The sequence below is a fragment of the Scomber japonicus genome, chromosome 6 (assembly GCF_027409825.1).
Source record: "Scomber japonicus isolate fScoJap1 chromosome 6, fScoJap1.pri, whole genome shotgun sequence".
Taxonomy (NCBI): Eukaryota; Metazoa; Chordata; class Actinopteri; order Scombriformes; family Scombridae; genus Scomber; species Scomber japonicus.
The window spans coordinates 36,497,388-36,513,364 of NC_070583.1; the positions used below are offsets into that span (position 1 = coordinate 36,497,388).

A 15,977-nucleotide genomic window follows, 5' to 3' on the forward strand; every position below is an offset into this window, starting at 1 on the left:
GATGGGTGGGTAGATGGATGGATGGGTGGGTGGGTAGATGGATGATGGATGGGTGGGTAGATGGATGGATGGGTGGGTAGATGGATGGATGGATGGATGGGTGGGTAGATGGATGGATGGGTGGGTGGGTAGATGGATGATAGATGGATGGGTAGATGGGTGGGTGGGTGGGTGGGTGGGTGGATGGATGGGTGGGTAGGTGGGTAGATGGATGATAGATGGATGGGTGGGTGGGTAGATGGGTAGATGGATGGATGGATGGATGGATAGATAGATAGATAGATAGATGATAGATGATGGAGGATAGATGGATGGATGGAAGGGTAGATGGATGATAGATAGATGATGGAGGATGGATGGATGGATGGATGGATGGGTAGATGGATGATAGATAGGTAGATGGATGGATGATGGAGGATAGATAGATGATGGAGGATAGATGGATGGATGGATAGATCAGTGCGTAGAGAGCTTCCTGTGGCCTTCAGATTAAGAGCGGTGCGTAGAGAGCTTCGTGGGTTTCATGCCCACATGAGATCAAATTGGTCTGTATGTGGCTCTTGAATGAAAATGAGTTTGACTCCTCTGCATCAGAGGTTTAATGATGGAGAACTCTCAGTATGATTTTTGGTATGCTAGTAAATGAGGTGGTGACAGAATAATCGTCTTCCTGCTAAACTTCGTCATGCACTCAGCTTTTTGTTTTTAGAAACCAACATGTGGAAAAGATTATGGACACGACTAAACACTGCTAAACACTGCATGTATCAATTACCGAGACTAAATAAGTATCCAAGATGCATCAAAGCAAACTGAGAGGTGGAAAGAAAGAAAACGGCAAACATCTATTCTCTAATGTTTAGTTTGGTGTCACATAGTGAACAGTTTGTATTATTCTGGTCGCTTTCTTCAAAGTTTTAGTTACAGTCAAAGTTACAGTCTTTTATTGTGAAAGAACAGAGTACATAGATGGATGGATGACGGATGGATGGATGGATGGATGGATAGATGGATGGATGATAGATGGATGGATGGATGGATAAATGATGGATGGATGGATGGATAGATGGATGGATGGGTGGATGGATGGATAGATAGAGGATGGATAGATGGATGGATGGATGGATGGATGGATAGATAGATAAAGGATGGATGGATGGATGGATAAATGATAGATGGATGGATGATAGATGGATAGTAGATGGATGGATGGATGGATAAATGATAGATGGATGGATGGATGGATGATAGATGGATAGTGGATGGATGGATGGATGATTGATGGATGGATGGATGATAGATGGATGGACAGATGGATAGATGGATAGATCAGTGCGTAGAGACCTTCCTGTGGCCTTCAGATTAAGAGCGGTGCGTAGAGAGCTTTCTGTGGCCTTCAGATTAAGAGCGGTGCGTAGAGAGCTTCCTGTGGCCTTCAGATTAAGAGCAGTGCGTAGAGCGCTTCCTGTGGCCTTCAGATTAAGAGCTTCCTGTGGCCTTCAGATTAAGAGCGGTGCGTAGAGAGCTTCCTGTGGCCTTCAGATTAAGAGCAGTGCGTAGAGAGCTTCCTGTGCCCTTCAGATTAAGAGCAGTGCGTAGAGAGCTTCCTGTGGCCTTCAGATTAAGAGCAGTGCGTAGAGAGCTTCCTGTGGCCTTCAGATTAAGAGCAGTGCATTAAGAGCTTCATGGGTTTCACGGCCGAGCAGCTGCATCAAGCCAAACATCACCAAGCTCAAAGCAAAGCGTCGGATGCAGCGCTTCACCATCTGGCGATCTGATGGATGAGTGATGGTTTGGCGGTTGCCAGGACAACGGTACTTGTCTGACTGCATTGTGCCAAGTATAGAGTTTGGTGGAGGGATTATGGGCTTGGCTCCTTAGTTCCAATGAAAGGAAAAAGGAAGTGCTTCAGTGGGAACAGTTTGGGGACACTTCCTGTTCCAACATGACCATAAAACAAGGTCCAGAAAGAAACAGTTTGGTGTGGATGAGTCCTGACTTTAACCTGATACAACACATTCGGGTTGAATTAGAGCGGAGACTGAGACTGAGCCAGGCCTTCTGGTCCAACATCAGTGTGTGAAATCATCAAATGTGCTTCTGGAAGAGCAATCAAACACTCCCATAAATGTTCCTAAACCTTGTGGAAGGCCTTCCCACAGGAGCTGAAGCTGTTCTAGCTACAAAGGGACCGACGTCATATTAAAAAAGAGATTCACTTAAGTTCATATGAGAGTCAAGGCAGGTGAGACGATACTGGATGGATAGATGGATGGGTAGTTAGGTAGGTAGGTAGGTAGGTAGATGGATGGGTAGTTAGGTAGGTTGGTAGGTAGGTAGATGGATGGATGGATGGATGGGTAGGTAGGTAGATGGATAGATGGGTAGGTAGGTAGGTAGGTAGGTGGATAGATGGGTAGGTAGGTAGGTAGGTAGGTGGATAGATGGGTAGGTAGGTAGGTAGGTAGGTGGATAGATGGGTAGGTAGGTAGGTAGGTAGGTGGATAGGTAGATGGATGGGTAGTAGGTAGGTAGGTAGGTAGGTAGGTAGATGGATAGGTAGGTAGGTAGATGGATAGGTAGGTAGGTAGATGGATAGGTTGGTTGCTTGGTTGGTAGGTAGGTAGGTAGGTGGATAGATAGATAGGTAGATGGGTGGGTGGGTAGGTTGGTAGGTAGGTAGATGGATGGGTAGGTAGGTAGATGGATGGGTAGGTAGGTAGGTAGGTGGATAGGTAGATGGGTGGGTGGGTAGGTTGGTAGGTTGGTAGGTAGGTAGATGGATGGATGGATGGGTAGGTAGGTGGATAGATGGGTAGGTAGGTAGGTAGGTAGGTAGGTAGATGGATAGGTAGGTAGGTAGATGGGTGGGTAGGTAGGTAGGTAGGTAGGTAGATGGATGGGTAGGTAGGTAGGTAGGTAGGTAGGTAGATGGATAGGTAGGTAGGTTGGTAGGTAGGTAGGTAGGTAGGTAGGTAGGTAGGTGGATAGGTAGGTAGGTAGGTGGATAGATGGGTAGGTAGGTGGATAGATGGGTAGGTAGGTGGATAGGTAGGTAGGTAGGTGGATGGATGGGTAGGTAGGTGGGTAGGTAGGTAGGTAGGTAGGTGGGTAGGTAGGTAGGTAAGTAGGTAGGTAGGTAGGTAGGTGGATAGGTAGGTAGGTAGGTAGGTGGGTAGGTAGGTAGGTAGATAGATAGGTAGGTAGATGGATGGGTAGTTGGTAGGTAGGTAGGTAGATGGATAGGTAGGTAGGTAGGTAGGTAGATGGATAGGTAGGTAGGTATGTAGATGGATGGATGGATGGGTGGGTAGGTAGGTAGGTAGGTAGATGGATGGGTAGTTGGTGGGTAGGTAGGTAGATGGATAGGTAGGTAGGTAGGTAGGTAGATGGGTTGGTTGGTTGGTAGGTAGGTAGGTAGATGGATGGGTAGTTGGTAGGTAGGTAGGTTGGTAGGTAGATAGATAGGTAGATGGGTTGGTTGGTTGGTTGGTTGGTTGGTTGGTAGGTAGGTAGGTAGATGGATAGGTTGGTTGGTTGGTAGGTAGATAGATAGGTAGATGGGTGGGTGGGTAGGTAGGTAGGTAGTAGGTAGGTAGGTAGGTAGGTAGGTAGATGGATAGGGTAGGTAGATGGATAGGGTAGGTAGATGGATGGGTAGGTAGGTAGGTAGATGGATAGATGGATAGGTAGGTAGGTAGGTAGATAGGTAGATGGATAGGTAGGTAGGTAGGTAGGTAGATGGATAGGTAGGTAGGTAGGTAGATGGATACATAGGTAGGTAGGTAGGTAGATGGATAGATACGTAGGTAGGTAGGTAGGTAGGTAGGTAGGTAGATGGATACATAGGTAGGTAGATGGATAGGTAGGTAGGTAGGTAGATGGATAGGTAGGTAGGTAGGTAGATGGGTAGGTAGGTAGGTAGGTAGATGGGTAGGTAGGTAGGTAGGTAGATGGGTGGGTAGGTAGGTAGGTAGATGGATAGGTAGGTAGGTAGGTAGATGGATAGGTAGGTAGGTAGATGGATAGGTAGGTAGGTAGGTAGATAGATGGATAGGTAGGTAGGTAGGTAGATGGATACGTAGGTAGGTAGGTAGATGGATAGATACGTAGGTAGGTAGGTAGGTAGATGGATAGATGGATGGATGGATGGATGGGTAGGTAGGAAGGTGGATAGGTAGGTAGGTAGATGGATAGGTAGGTAGGTAGGTAGGTGGATAGGTAGGTAGGTAGATGGATAGGTAGGTAGGTAGGTAGATGGATGGGTAGTAGGAAGGTAGGTAGGTAGATGGATAGGTAGGTAGATAGGTAGGTGGACCTCCAAACTTCAGTGCATAGAGAGCTTCATGTGGCCTTCAGAACAGTTTGGTGTGGATGAGTCCTGACTTTAACCTGATACAACACATTCGGGTTGAATTAGAGCGGAGCGTGTGACCCTTCGTCCTCTCCTCCCTCCAACTCTGGAGTCAGATAAAGAGCAGGGGAGATGAAAACAGGGAGTCATGATGAAGTATGAGCTCCATGAAGTCTGCCAAACTCCCTTTAACACAGGCGCAACCCGACATCTCCTCTTCCTCTTCCTCCTCTTTCTCCTCTTCCTCCTCTTCCTCTTCCTCCTCTTCCTCCAGTGTGGTCGACTCATCGGCTGTCAGCAGAACTGTATCTGAACTAAAAACCAGTGTAATGAACATGAACGACAGTGTTAAATCGACTGTCAGTTGCCACGGTAACCAGATGGCAGCTGTAACTCAAACTAGCTGTAGGTTGATTTTAGTCATTTTTTTCATCTCTTTTTGGAGCATTTAGGTTTCTTTAGTCAATTTAAGTCTCTTATTAGTCATTTTTATTTCTCCTTTTGGTAGGTTGTAGGTTTCTTTAGTCTATTTTTTATCTCTTTTAGTCATGTTTGCATCTCTTTTTGGTGGTTAAATGTTATTTTATATGTAAAGTGTAAAATGAGCAGAGCTTTCTGGAAGTGTGAGGTTTATTGTAGAACCATTAGAGCCATCAGTCTTCACTGCTACATCATAAAAAGAAATCCTCATAACTACTATCTTATTAAAACTATGAACTATTCATCTCACTAAAACACATGGACATAGATACAGAGATAATCTGACCCAGAACAGCCTCAATGGACTAACATTTGGAGCATCTATACAAAAGTAGAACATGCATTTTGGGTAGGGCTGTCAAACGATTAATTTTTTCAATCGAGATTAATCGCGTTTTGAATTGCATGTTTAAACTCCTGTTATTTTCCATTTGAAGGCAGTTTTAAGCCCATAATGTAAAGCATTTCTTACCAGAGTGTCTTAACTGGGAATCAATCACGGCTCTGCTGCGACTCCCACACTCCAAAATGGTCCTTTGGTGGAGCTGAGGCTGGCTTGGCTGCACCTGGGTGTTTAGCGTGGAGGTGCTAACTCAAACTCCACGTACTCCGGTGGTAGTTAAACTCCGTTTGACACAGGTTGCATTTTACTTTTGACTTGTCAACTGAAGCGTCTGGAAGTGTTTTAAAGTTAAACAAGCCGTTCAAAAGTCCAGTAGCTCTCTTACTTTCCATCAGCGCGGTAGGTTTACTGCAGGAGGCCACTTCAAAGCATAGCGCTACAGCTAGAGGAGCCGTCTACGGGGGAGTAGAAGGGACAAAAAGGCTTGCAACATTAAAATGAGATTTTAAAAAATTAACGCGTTATGGATTGCATTAATCTAATCGCGATTAACACGTTAACGCTGACAGCCCTAATTTTGGGTCATCAAATTTCAGAATAAAAGACATTTGTGGTGTTTTTACAAGCTGTTAAATGTCTAAACAGACCCAAACAGAACAATATGTAAGGGTTAAATACTTCCACAGTTCATCAAATCAAAGCAAAGTGAAGTCTCGTTGTATCGTAAGCAGAGCAGACGGTCACACTGAGCCTGATTGCATCCTGATACACAACAACCCACATTAGCAGCTTGAGCCACTTTAGGAAAAGTCATCAAACTTCAAAATAAAAGACATCTGTGGTGTTTTTACAAGCTGTTCCAGCACATTGAACCACGTTTTCCAGTTTTACATTTATTATTATTATAGTTTAGTTTAGTTTCTCTTTTTAATTGATTCCTGCCGCGTGTCCACGTTATCGGACACATGCTCAGAGAACATCTTGTTGTTTCTCCACATTTTTGGTTTCTACAAAACAAAAGCTTGGAACGCACGACAAAACTTTCAGAGGAAAAACACAACTCCCGCTGTTCTCATGTGTCTTCCTCCCCACACACCCACACACACACACACACACACACACACACACCCACACACACACACACACACACACACACACACCCACACACACACACACACACACGCCGCTGCAGCTGGATGGAAGACCAACTAGCCAAAACTCCCCTCGGTGTTTCACAGGCCAGGTTCTTACTTTGCCAGTCAGTGAAACATATTTGAGGGAGTTAAAGCCTCCCCCCTACCTTCCTTCCTTCCTTCCTTCCTTCCTTTCCTTCCTCCCTGCATTCTTTCTCCCCTTCCTCTTTTCCTTTCTCCCTCCCTCGTTCCTTATTTCCTCCGTCTTTCCTTCCTTTCCTTCCTTCCATCTGTCCTTCCTCCCTCCCTCCCTCCTTCTCTCCTCCCTTCCTTCTTTCCTTCCTCCGTCCTTCCTTCCTTCCTTACCTTCCTTCCATCTGTCCTTCCTCCCTCCCTCCTTCTCTCCTCCTTTCCTTCTTTCCTTCCTCCGTCCTTCCTTCCTTCCTTTCCTTACTTCCATCTGTTCTTCCTCCTTCTCTTTCTTTCCTCCCCCCTACCTTCCTTCCTTCTTTCCTCCGTCCTTCCTTCCTTTTCCTTCCTTCCCTTCCTTCCTTCCATCCTTCCTTCCTTCCATCCTTCCTTCCTAAAGCCGAGCATCAGGCAGAGCCGAGCGATAACTAAATCTATTAGATGTTAGATTTAGATTTTTTAAATGTACGCTAACAGTTTGGTAAATCTAAAATACTGTAATAACATTTTTGTTGCATTAACCCTTTACTGGGCAAATAATTATATTTGGTAACTTCTGTAAATATCCCAAAATATCCTTCCTTCCTTTCCTTCCTTCCTCCCTTCCTTTCCTTCCTCTCTGCCTTCTTTCTCCCCTTCCTCTTTTCCTTTCTCCCTCCCTCGTTCCTTATTTCCTCCGTCTTTCCTCCCTTCCTTTCCTTCCTTCCATCTGTCCTTCCTACCTCCCTCCTTCTCTCCTCCCTTCCTTCTTTCCTTCCTCTGTCCTTCCTTCCTTCCTTCCTTTCCTTACTTCCATCTGTTCTTCCTCCCTCCCTCCTTCTCTCCTCCCTTCCTTCTTTCCTTCCTCCACCCCCCTTTCTTCTTCCTTCCTTCCTTCCTTCTTTCTTCCCTTCCTCCCTCCCTCCTCCTCTCTCTTTCCTCCCCCCTACCTTCCTTCCTTCTTTCCTCCGTCCTTCCTTCCTTTCCTTTCCTCCCTCCTTCCTTCCTTCCATCCTTCCATCCTTCCTTCCTTCCTCCCTTCCTTCCTCCCTTCCTTTCAATGAGTGTCCTATAAAGGGTTAAAGAACCCTTTATAGGACGTTTTTTATTTATAACATGCAAGTTATTTGATAAAGTGATACCATTGTGTAGGAGGTTGATGGAGGTTAGGGTTGCAGTTAGTGACTCTGTATCGTCTTGGGCGAAGGTAGGAGCTCATATTATATATTCACTGTCCTCTGGGCTTGGTCATAAACGGACTGGAAAGGTCTAATAGTTACTTCTTCCTAGGGCTGGGCAATGAATCGAAACATAATGGAAACCGACATTTAGAAACTGGACTTAATCTTGCTCATTATTTTAGATCTTTATTTAAACCAGGCCGGTCCCGTTGAGATACCTGACCCTCTTTTTCAAGGGAAGCCAAGAAGCCAAGACAATAAATCAATCTTTATTTGTATAGCGCCAAATCACAACAGAGTTATCTCAAGGCTCTTTCCACATAGAGCAGGTTCTAAACCGAACTCTTCAGGTTTTAACTTTAACATCTGGGGAGAACATCTGCCTGGACCGGTTGGAGTAGAGAGGAGAGAGAGGAAGGAGGAAGGAGAGAGGAGAGAGAGGAAGGAGAGAGGAGAGAGAGGAAGGAGAGAGAGAGAGAGGAAGGAGAGAGGAGAGAGAGGAAGGAGAGAGAGAGAGAGGAAGGAGAGGAGAGAGAGAGGAAGGAGAGGAGAGAGAGGAAGGAGAGGAGAGAGAGAGGAAGAGTAGGAGAGAGGAAGGAGAGAGGAGAGAGAGGAAGGAGAGGAGAGAGAGAGGAAGAGTAGGAGAGAGGAAGGAGAGAGGAGAGAGAGGAAGGAGAGAGGAGAGAGAGGAAGGAGAGAGGAGAGAGAGGGGAAGGAGAGGAGAGACTGTCCTATAAAGGGTTAAAGCAGTGCTTACCGAATTCAGAAGGAACTTTGGACACATGTAATAAGTAACATTCATTGGGAATAGAATAGACTTGGTGACAGTTTGATGGATGAAGAAGTTAAAAAGCAGGTGTTGTTTGTTTCTTTGTGGTCGTGCAGGAGCTCAGCAGAGAGGAGGAGGAGCAGGAGGAGGTGGAGGAGGAGGAGGAGGAGGAATGGGCCGAGGAAGAGGACGAAGAGACAACGAGCTCATCGGTCAGACGGTCCGAATCTCTCAGGGTCCTTACAAAGGTAACAAAGTTCACCCCCTCTGTTTTCACTCTTCCTTCCTTCCTCCCTTATGTCCTTCCTTCCTTCCTTCCGTCTGTGCTTCCTTCCTTCCATCCTCCCTTCCTCCCTTCCTTCCTTCCTTCTGTCTGTCCTTCCTCCCTCCCTCCTTCTCTCTTTCTTTTCTTCCTCTCTCTTTCCTCCTTTCCTTCTTTCCTTCCTCCCTTCCTTCCATCCTCCCTTCCATCCTCCCTTCCTTCCATCCTTTCTGTCCTTCCGTCCTTCCGTCCTTCCTTCCTTCCGTCTGTCCTTCCTCCCTCCCTCCTTCATCCCCCTTTCTTCCTTCCTTATGCCCTTCCTTCCTCCCTTCCTTCCTTCCTCCCCCTTCTCTTTCTTTCCTCCCCTACCTTCTTCCCTTCCTTCTTTCTTCTGTCCTTGTTTCTTCCTTCCTTCATCCTCCCTCCCTCCTTCCTTTTTCCTCCTTTCCTTCCTCCTTTTCTTCCTTCTTCCTCCCTTCCATCCTTCCTTCTTCCTCCCTTCCATCCTTCCTTCTTCCTCCCTTCCTCCCTCCCTTCCTTCCTCCCTCCCTCCTTCCCTTCCTTCTTTCTCCCTCCTTTCCTCTTTCCTTCCTTCTTCCTCCCTCCCTCCTTTCCTTCCTCCTTTCTTTCCTTCTTCCTCCCTTCCTTCCTTCTTCGTCCTTTCCTTCCTCCCTTCCTTCCTTGACTCATCCGTCCTCAGGTTGTGATTCTAGTGGTAATGATTGTCTTGAACTACATTTCCCAGGGTACATCGGTGTGGTGAAGGACGCCACAGAGTCGACGGCCCGAGTGGAGCTGCACTCCACCTGTCAGACCATCTCAGTGGACCGGCAGCGCCTCACCACCATGTTAGTGCTCACACTTCAATTAAACTTTATTTATACTGTGTTTCAATCACACTTCAATTCAACTTTATTTATACTGTTTCAATCACACTTCAATTCAACTTTATTTATACTGTGTTTCAATCACACTTCAATTCAACTTTATTTATACTGTTTCAATCACACTTCAATTAAACTTTATTTATACTGTGTTTCAATCACACTTCAATTCAACTTTATTCATACTGTGTTTCAATCACACTTCAATTCAACTTTATTCATACTGTGTTCGGTTTGTTTAAAATGTACATTTATCCTCTCCTCCTCTTCCTCCTCTTCCTCTCTTCCTCCTCTTTATCTTCTTCCTCCTCCTCTCCTCTTTCTCCTCCTCCTCCTCCTCCTCCTCCTCTTCCTCCACCTCCTCCTCCTCCTCTTCCTCTTCTTTCGCTTCTTCCTCCTCATACTCTCCTCCTCTTGCTCTTCTTGCTTCTCCTCCTCCTCTTCCTATTCTTCCTCCTCTCCTATTCCTCCTCCTCCTCTCCTCTTGTTCTTCCTCCTCTCCTCTTCTTCTTCCTCCTCTTCCTCCTCTTGCTTCTCCTCCTCCTCTTCTCCTCTCCCTCCTCTCCTCTTGTTCTTCCTCCTCTCCTCTTCTTCCTCCTCCTCCTCCTCCTCCTCCTCCTCCTCCTCCTCTTCGTCGTCTTCTTCCTCCTCTTCCTTTTCCTCTCCCTCCTCCTCCTCCTCCTCCTCCTCCTCCTCTCCTCACAGGGGAGCTAAGAGACACAGCGGTAACACCTCCACTCATGGACGAACCCCCATGTACGGCTCTCAGACTCCCATGTACGGCACCGGCTCCAGGACTCCCATGTACGGCTCCCAGACGCCGCTGCACGATGGTAAGACTCATTTTATTATAATAATAATAATAATAACTAGAAAACTCCAGGGAAATGTTGAGTGCCACGGGGCTGCTGCCGGGATGAGTACACGATTTATTTCCAGTGTTCAAAAGTCACCCTGATCATATCCTGGTTTTGAGAATTGCACTAACACTACGTAACTTTTACTGTGGCAGTATTAAGTACATCTAACAAGTCAGTATCAAGTGTAACAGTAGATGTCAGCAGAGAGTGGCACACAGAGCACAAGGCAGTAGCAACATGCACTACAGCTTCTACATGCTACACTACATGCTTCACACATACACACATACAAAGACACACACACACACACATACACACACACACACACCAGCCTGCATTTGAGCAGTAATAGTGTCAATATAATTCATATGTATATATAGAGAGAGAGTATCAATACTAGCTCGGCCGCTAGCTCGGTTAACTGGCAAAACAGACAGACAGGAAGAATTAGCCAATCACAAAAAAGTAGGACAGTTTCTGCCCAGCGACAGGTTGCTAAGGCCCTACGGTTGCTAGGGGCAGCTAAGGCCCTACGGTTGCTAAGGGCAGCTAAGGCCCTACGGTTGCTAGGGGCAGCTAAGGCCCTACGGTTGTTAAGGGCAGCTAAGGCCCTACGGTTGCTAAGGGCAGCTAAGGCCCTACGGTTGCTAAGGGCAGCTAAGGCCCTACGGTTGCTAAGGGCAGCTAAGGCCCTACGGTTGCTACGGCGATTTGAGAATCTGCTTGGAAAAATGTCTCAAAATTCTGAAGAATTTGGCTTCTGACAAGGTCCCGAACAATTGTAAACTGTGAGAAAACCGTAACTCCTGTCCAAAAACCGAAAACACCGTGAGAGACACAGAAACCGGCAGATTCTGACAGTGTTTATTTTATTCACATATTCCTTAAAATGAGCGAGTAAGCTCAGTGTGAACACAGAGTGAGATTCTTTTGAAAAAAAAGACGATTACATTAGAGTCAGTGGGGAGCGAGACAGGGATTGCCGCCGGTCTCGGCCCCCCCGTTTAAATTTTGTGCAGACCCCGCCTGTCAAAGTCACATTTTATGAATCACAACACCTATGTCTACATTTTGACAAAAAAATATTTGTCTCCTTTTTACGGTTTGGCCGTGAGCTCCCTTCCTTCCTTCCTCCCTCCTTACTCCTTCCCTCCCTTCCTTCTCTCTTTACTTCCTTCCTCCCTCCCTCCTTACTCCTTTCTTCCCTTCCTTCCTCCCTTCCTTACTTCCTTCCTCCCTTCCTTACTTCCTTCCTCCCTCCCTCCTTACTCCTTTCTTCCCTTCCTTACTTCCTTCCTCCCTCCCTCCTTACTCCTTTACTTCCTTCCTCCCTCCGTCCTTACTCCTTTCTTCCCTTCCTTCTCTCCTTACTTCCTTCCTCCCTCCCTCCTCCCTCCCTCCTTACTCCTTCCCTCCCTTCCTTCTCTCTTTACTTCCTTCCTCCCTCCTTACTCCTTTCTTCCCTTCCTTCCTCCCTTCCTTACTTCCTTCCTCCCTCCCTCCTTACTCCTTTACTTCCTCCCCCCTTCCCTCTCTCCTTCCTTCCTTCCTCCTTTCCTTCCTTACTCCCTACTTTCCTTCCTCCTTTCCTCCCTCCCTCCTTACTCCTTTCCTTCCTCCCCCCTTCCCTCTCTCCTTCCTTCCTTCCTCCTTTCCTTCCTTACTCCCTACTTTCCTTCCTCCTTTCCTCCCTCCCTCCTTACTCCTTTCTTTCCTTCCTTCCTCCTTTCCTTCCTTACTCCCTACCTTCCTTCCTCCTTTCTTCCCTCCCTCCTTACTCCTTTCTTTCCTTCCTTCCTCCTTTCCTTCCTTACTCCCTACCTTCCTTCCTCCTTTCCTCCCTCCCTCCTTATTCATTTCCTTCCTTTCTTCCTTCCTTCCTCCCTCCTTACTCATTTCCTTCCTTTCTTCCTTCCTTCCTCCCTCCCTCTTTACTCCATTCCTCCCTCCCCCCCTTCCCTCTCTCCTTCCTTCCTTCCTCCCTCCCTCCTTACTCCCTACCTTCCTTCCTCCTTTCCTCCCTCCCTCCTTACTCCTTTCTTTCCTTCCTCCCTCCTTCCTTCCTCCCTCCCTCCCTCCTTACTCCTTTCCTCCCTTCCTTCCTCCCTTCCTTGCTCCCTCCCTCCTTACTCCTTTCCTTCATCCCTCCCTTCCTTCCTCTTTTCCTCCCTCCCTCTTTACTCCTTTCCTCCCTCCCTCCCTCCCTCCTTACTCCTTTCCTTCCTCCCTCCCTCCCTCCTTACTCCTTTCCTCCCTTCCTTCCTCCCTTCCTTCCTCCCTCCCTCCCTTAATATATTAATATGACATCACTCTTTCATCTACACTTATGTGTGTTCTCCAGCTGGCTCTTTTCCTCTGTTAAGACGTTCTGTCACTATTAATAATAATCTTCCTCCCTTCCTTACTTCCTTCCTCCCTCCCTCCTTTCCTCTGTTAAGACGTTCTGTCACTATTATAATAATAATACTCAAACATTTTATTTAGACAGAGTTTTACGAGGCCAAGTTTTAAAGAGATGTTTGAAAGGAGCGTCAGATGTTCAGATTGATCGATTACAACAAGACGCCATGAATACAGAAATGTTCTCACGCAGATACTGAGACTGATCCAAGGCAGCTAAATACATCATCATTCCTTCCCGCCTTCCTTCCTTCCTGCCTTCCTTCCTTCCTTCCTTCCTTCTTTCCTCCCTCGTTACTCCTTTCCTTCCTCCCTTCCGTACTTCCTCCCTCGTTACTCCTTTCCTTCCTTCCTCCCTTCCCTCTCTCCTTACTTCTTTCCTCCCTCCCTCCTTACTCCTTCCTCCCTCCTTACTTCCTTCCTCACTCCTTTCTTTCCTTCCTTCCTCCTTTCCTTCCTTACTCATGCAGATACTGAGTCTGATGCAATGCAGCTAAATACATCATCATTCCTTCCTGCCTTCCTTCCTTCCTTCCTTCCTTCCTTCTTTCCTCCCTCCTTACTCCTTTCCTTCCTCCCTTCCGTACTTCCTCCCTCGTTACTCCTTTCCTTCCTTCCTCCCTTCCCCCTCTCCTTACTTCTTTCCTCCCTCCCTCCTTACTCCTTCCTCCCTCCTTACTTCTTTCCTTCCTTCCTTCCTTCCTTCCTTCTCTCCTTACTTCCTTCCTCACTCCTTTCTTTCCTTCCTTCCTCCTTTCCTTCCTTACTCATGCAGATACTGAGTCTGATCCAAAGCAGCTAAATACATCATCATGTGGCTTAAAGGTGCAGTCCGAGTCCGAGTTGGCATGATGAGCAATTCTACAATATAGTAGTAGTAGTAAGGAGTAAGGAAGGAAGGAAGGAAGGGAGTAAGGAAGGAAGTAAGGAAGGAAAGGAGTAAGGATGAAAAGAGGAAGGAATTTAGGAGAGAAGGAAGGAAGGAAAGGAGTATGGACGAAAAGAGGGAGGAAGGAAGGAGAAGGAGGGAACGGAGGAGGGAGCTTCTTTCCTTCCTTCCCTCCTTCCTTCCTTCCTTCCTTCCCTCCTTCCTTCTTTCCTCCCTTGCCTCCTTCCTTCCTTCCTTCCTTCCTTCCCTCCTCCCTTCCCTCCTCCCTTCCCTCCTTCCTTCTTTCCTCCCTCTCTTCCTTCCTTCCAAAGTTTTTATGGTTACACCACTTAGACATTTTTACCATAATCCTCTAATATATTCTCTCTCCTCCTTCCTTCCTTCCTTCCTTCCTTCTTTCCTTCCTTCCTTCCTTCCTTCCTTCCTTCCTTCCCTCCTCCCTTCCCTCCTTCCTTCTTTCCTCCCTCTCTTCCTTCCTTCCAAAGTTTTTATGGTTACACCACTTAGACATTTTTGCCATAATCCTCTAATATATTCTCCTTCCTTCCTTCCTTCGTTTCTTCCTTCCTTCCTTCCTCCCTCTCTTCCTTCCTTCCAAAGTTTTTATGGTTACACCACTTAGACATTTTTACCATAATCCTCTAATATATTCTCTCTAAATGGATTAAAAGCAGAAATTTGATGCTGGGTCCACAAAAAAAGAATGTGTGAAGTTATTCATACGTTTATTTTCACATGTTAACCCTTTAAATTTAAACTAGTCGTCACGGAGACGAGCAGAACAGACTGAATCTAAACGTTGTGTTTTTTAACTCTTGCAGCAGGAAATCGAACGCCTCACTACGGCTCTCAAACCCCGCTGCATGATGGGAGCAGAACGCCCGGTCAGAGCGGAGCCTGGGACCCCAGTAACCCCAACACACCCTCCAGGTAACACACACACACACACACACACACACACAGTAACCCTAACACACCCTCCAGGTAACACACACACACACACACACACACACACAGTAACCCCAACACACCCTCCAGGTAACACACACACACACACACACACACACACACACACACACACACACACACACACACACAGTAACCCCAACACACCCTCCAGGTAACACACACACACACACACACACACAGTAACCCTAACACACCCTCCAGGTAACACACACACACACACACACACACACACACCCAGTAACCCCAACACACCCTCCAGGTAACACACACACACACACACACACACACACACAGTAACCCCAACACACCCTCCAGGTAACACATACACACACACACACACACCACACACACAGTAACCCCAACACACCCTCCAGGTAACACACACACACACACACACACCACACACACAGTAACCCCAACACACCCTCCAGGTAACACATACACACACACACACACCACACACACAGTAACACACTGTAACACATACACATACACACACACTGTAACACACACACACTCTGTAACACACACACACACAGTGACACACACACACAGTGACACATACACACACACACACACACACAAAGTGACACACACAGTGACACACAGTGACACACACACTAACACATACACACACACACAGTGACACACACAGTGACACACAGTTTTACACACACACACACACTGTAACACATACACACACACACACAGTAACACATACACACAGTAACACACACACACAGTGACACACACACACACACACAGTAACACATACACACAGTAACACACACACACAGTGACACACACACACACACACAGTAACACACACACACAGTGACACACACACACACACACACAGTGACACACACACACACCGAGTAACCCCAACACACCCTCCAGGTAACACACACAGTAACACACAAACACACACACACACACACACACATGGTTCAGTGTGTTATAATGTGTGTGCCTCTTCCTGCAGGAATGACGAGGAGTACGACTTCGGCTACGATGACGAGCCGTCTCCGTCTCCTCAGGGCTACGGCGGGACCCCCAACCCCCAAACCCCCGGCTACCCTGAGGTCCCCTCCCCTCAGGTTAACCCTCAGTACAACCCTCAGACTCCTGGCACGCCTGCTATGTGAGGACCAGCACACACACTCACACACACTCACACACACACACACACACACACACACACACACACACACACACTCTCTCTCACTCTCTCTCTCTCTCTCTCAGCCTCTCTCTCTCTCTCTCTCTCTCTCTCTCTCACACT

General features: G+C 46.9%; 2 protein-coding genes across 2 annotated transcripts in view; one reads left to right on the forward strand and one right to left on the reverse strand.

The window, feature by feature from the left end:
• supt5h (SPT5 homolog, DSIF elongation factor subunit) overlaps positions 1–15,977 on the forward strand; it is a 57,211-nt gene that overhangs the window by 35,569 nt on the left and 5,665 nt on the right. Inside the window, exons 22-26 of the mRNA XM_053320308.1 lie at positions 8,545–8,676; positions 9,436–9,538; positions 10,280–10,405; positions 14,540–14,653; positions 15,678–15,831. Coding sequence (XP_053176283.1) covers positions 8,545–8,676; positions 9,436–9,538; positions 10,280–10,405; positions 14,540–14,653; positions 15,678–15,831 — 629 coding nt within the window. The remainder of the gene's footprint in view (positions 1–8,544; positions 8,677–9,435; positions 9,539–10,279; positions 10,406–14,539; positions 14,654–15,677; positions 15,832–15,977) is intronic.
• The window catches only part of LOC128359996 (complement C1q-like protein 2), a 63,185-nt gene that overhangs the window by 26,059 nt on the left and 21,149 nt on the right, over positions 1–15,977 (reverse strand). The gene's annotated exons all lie outside the window — the stretch shown is intronic.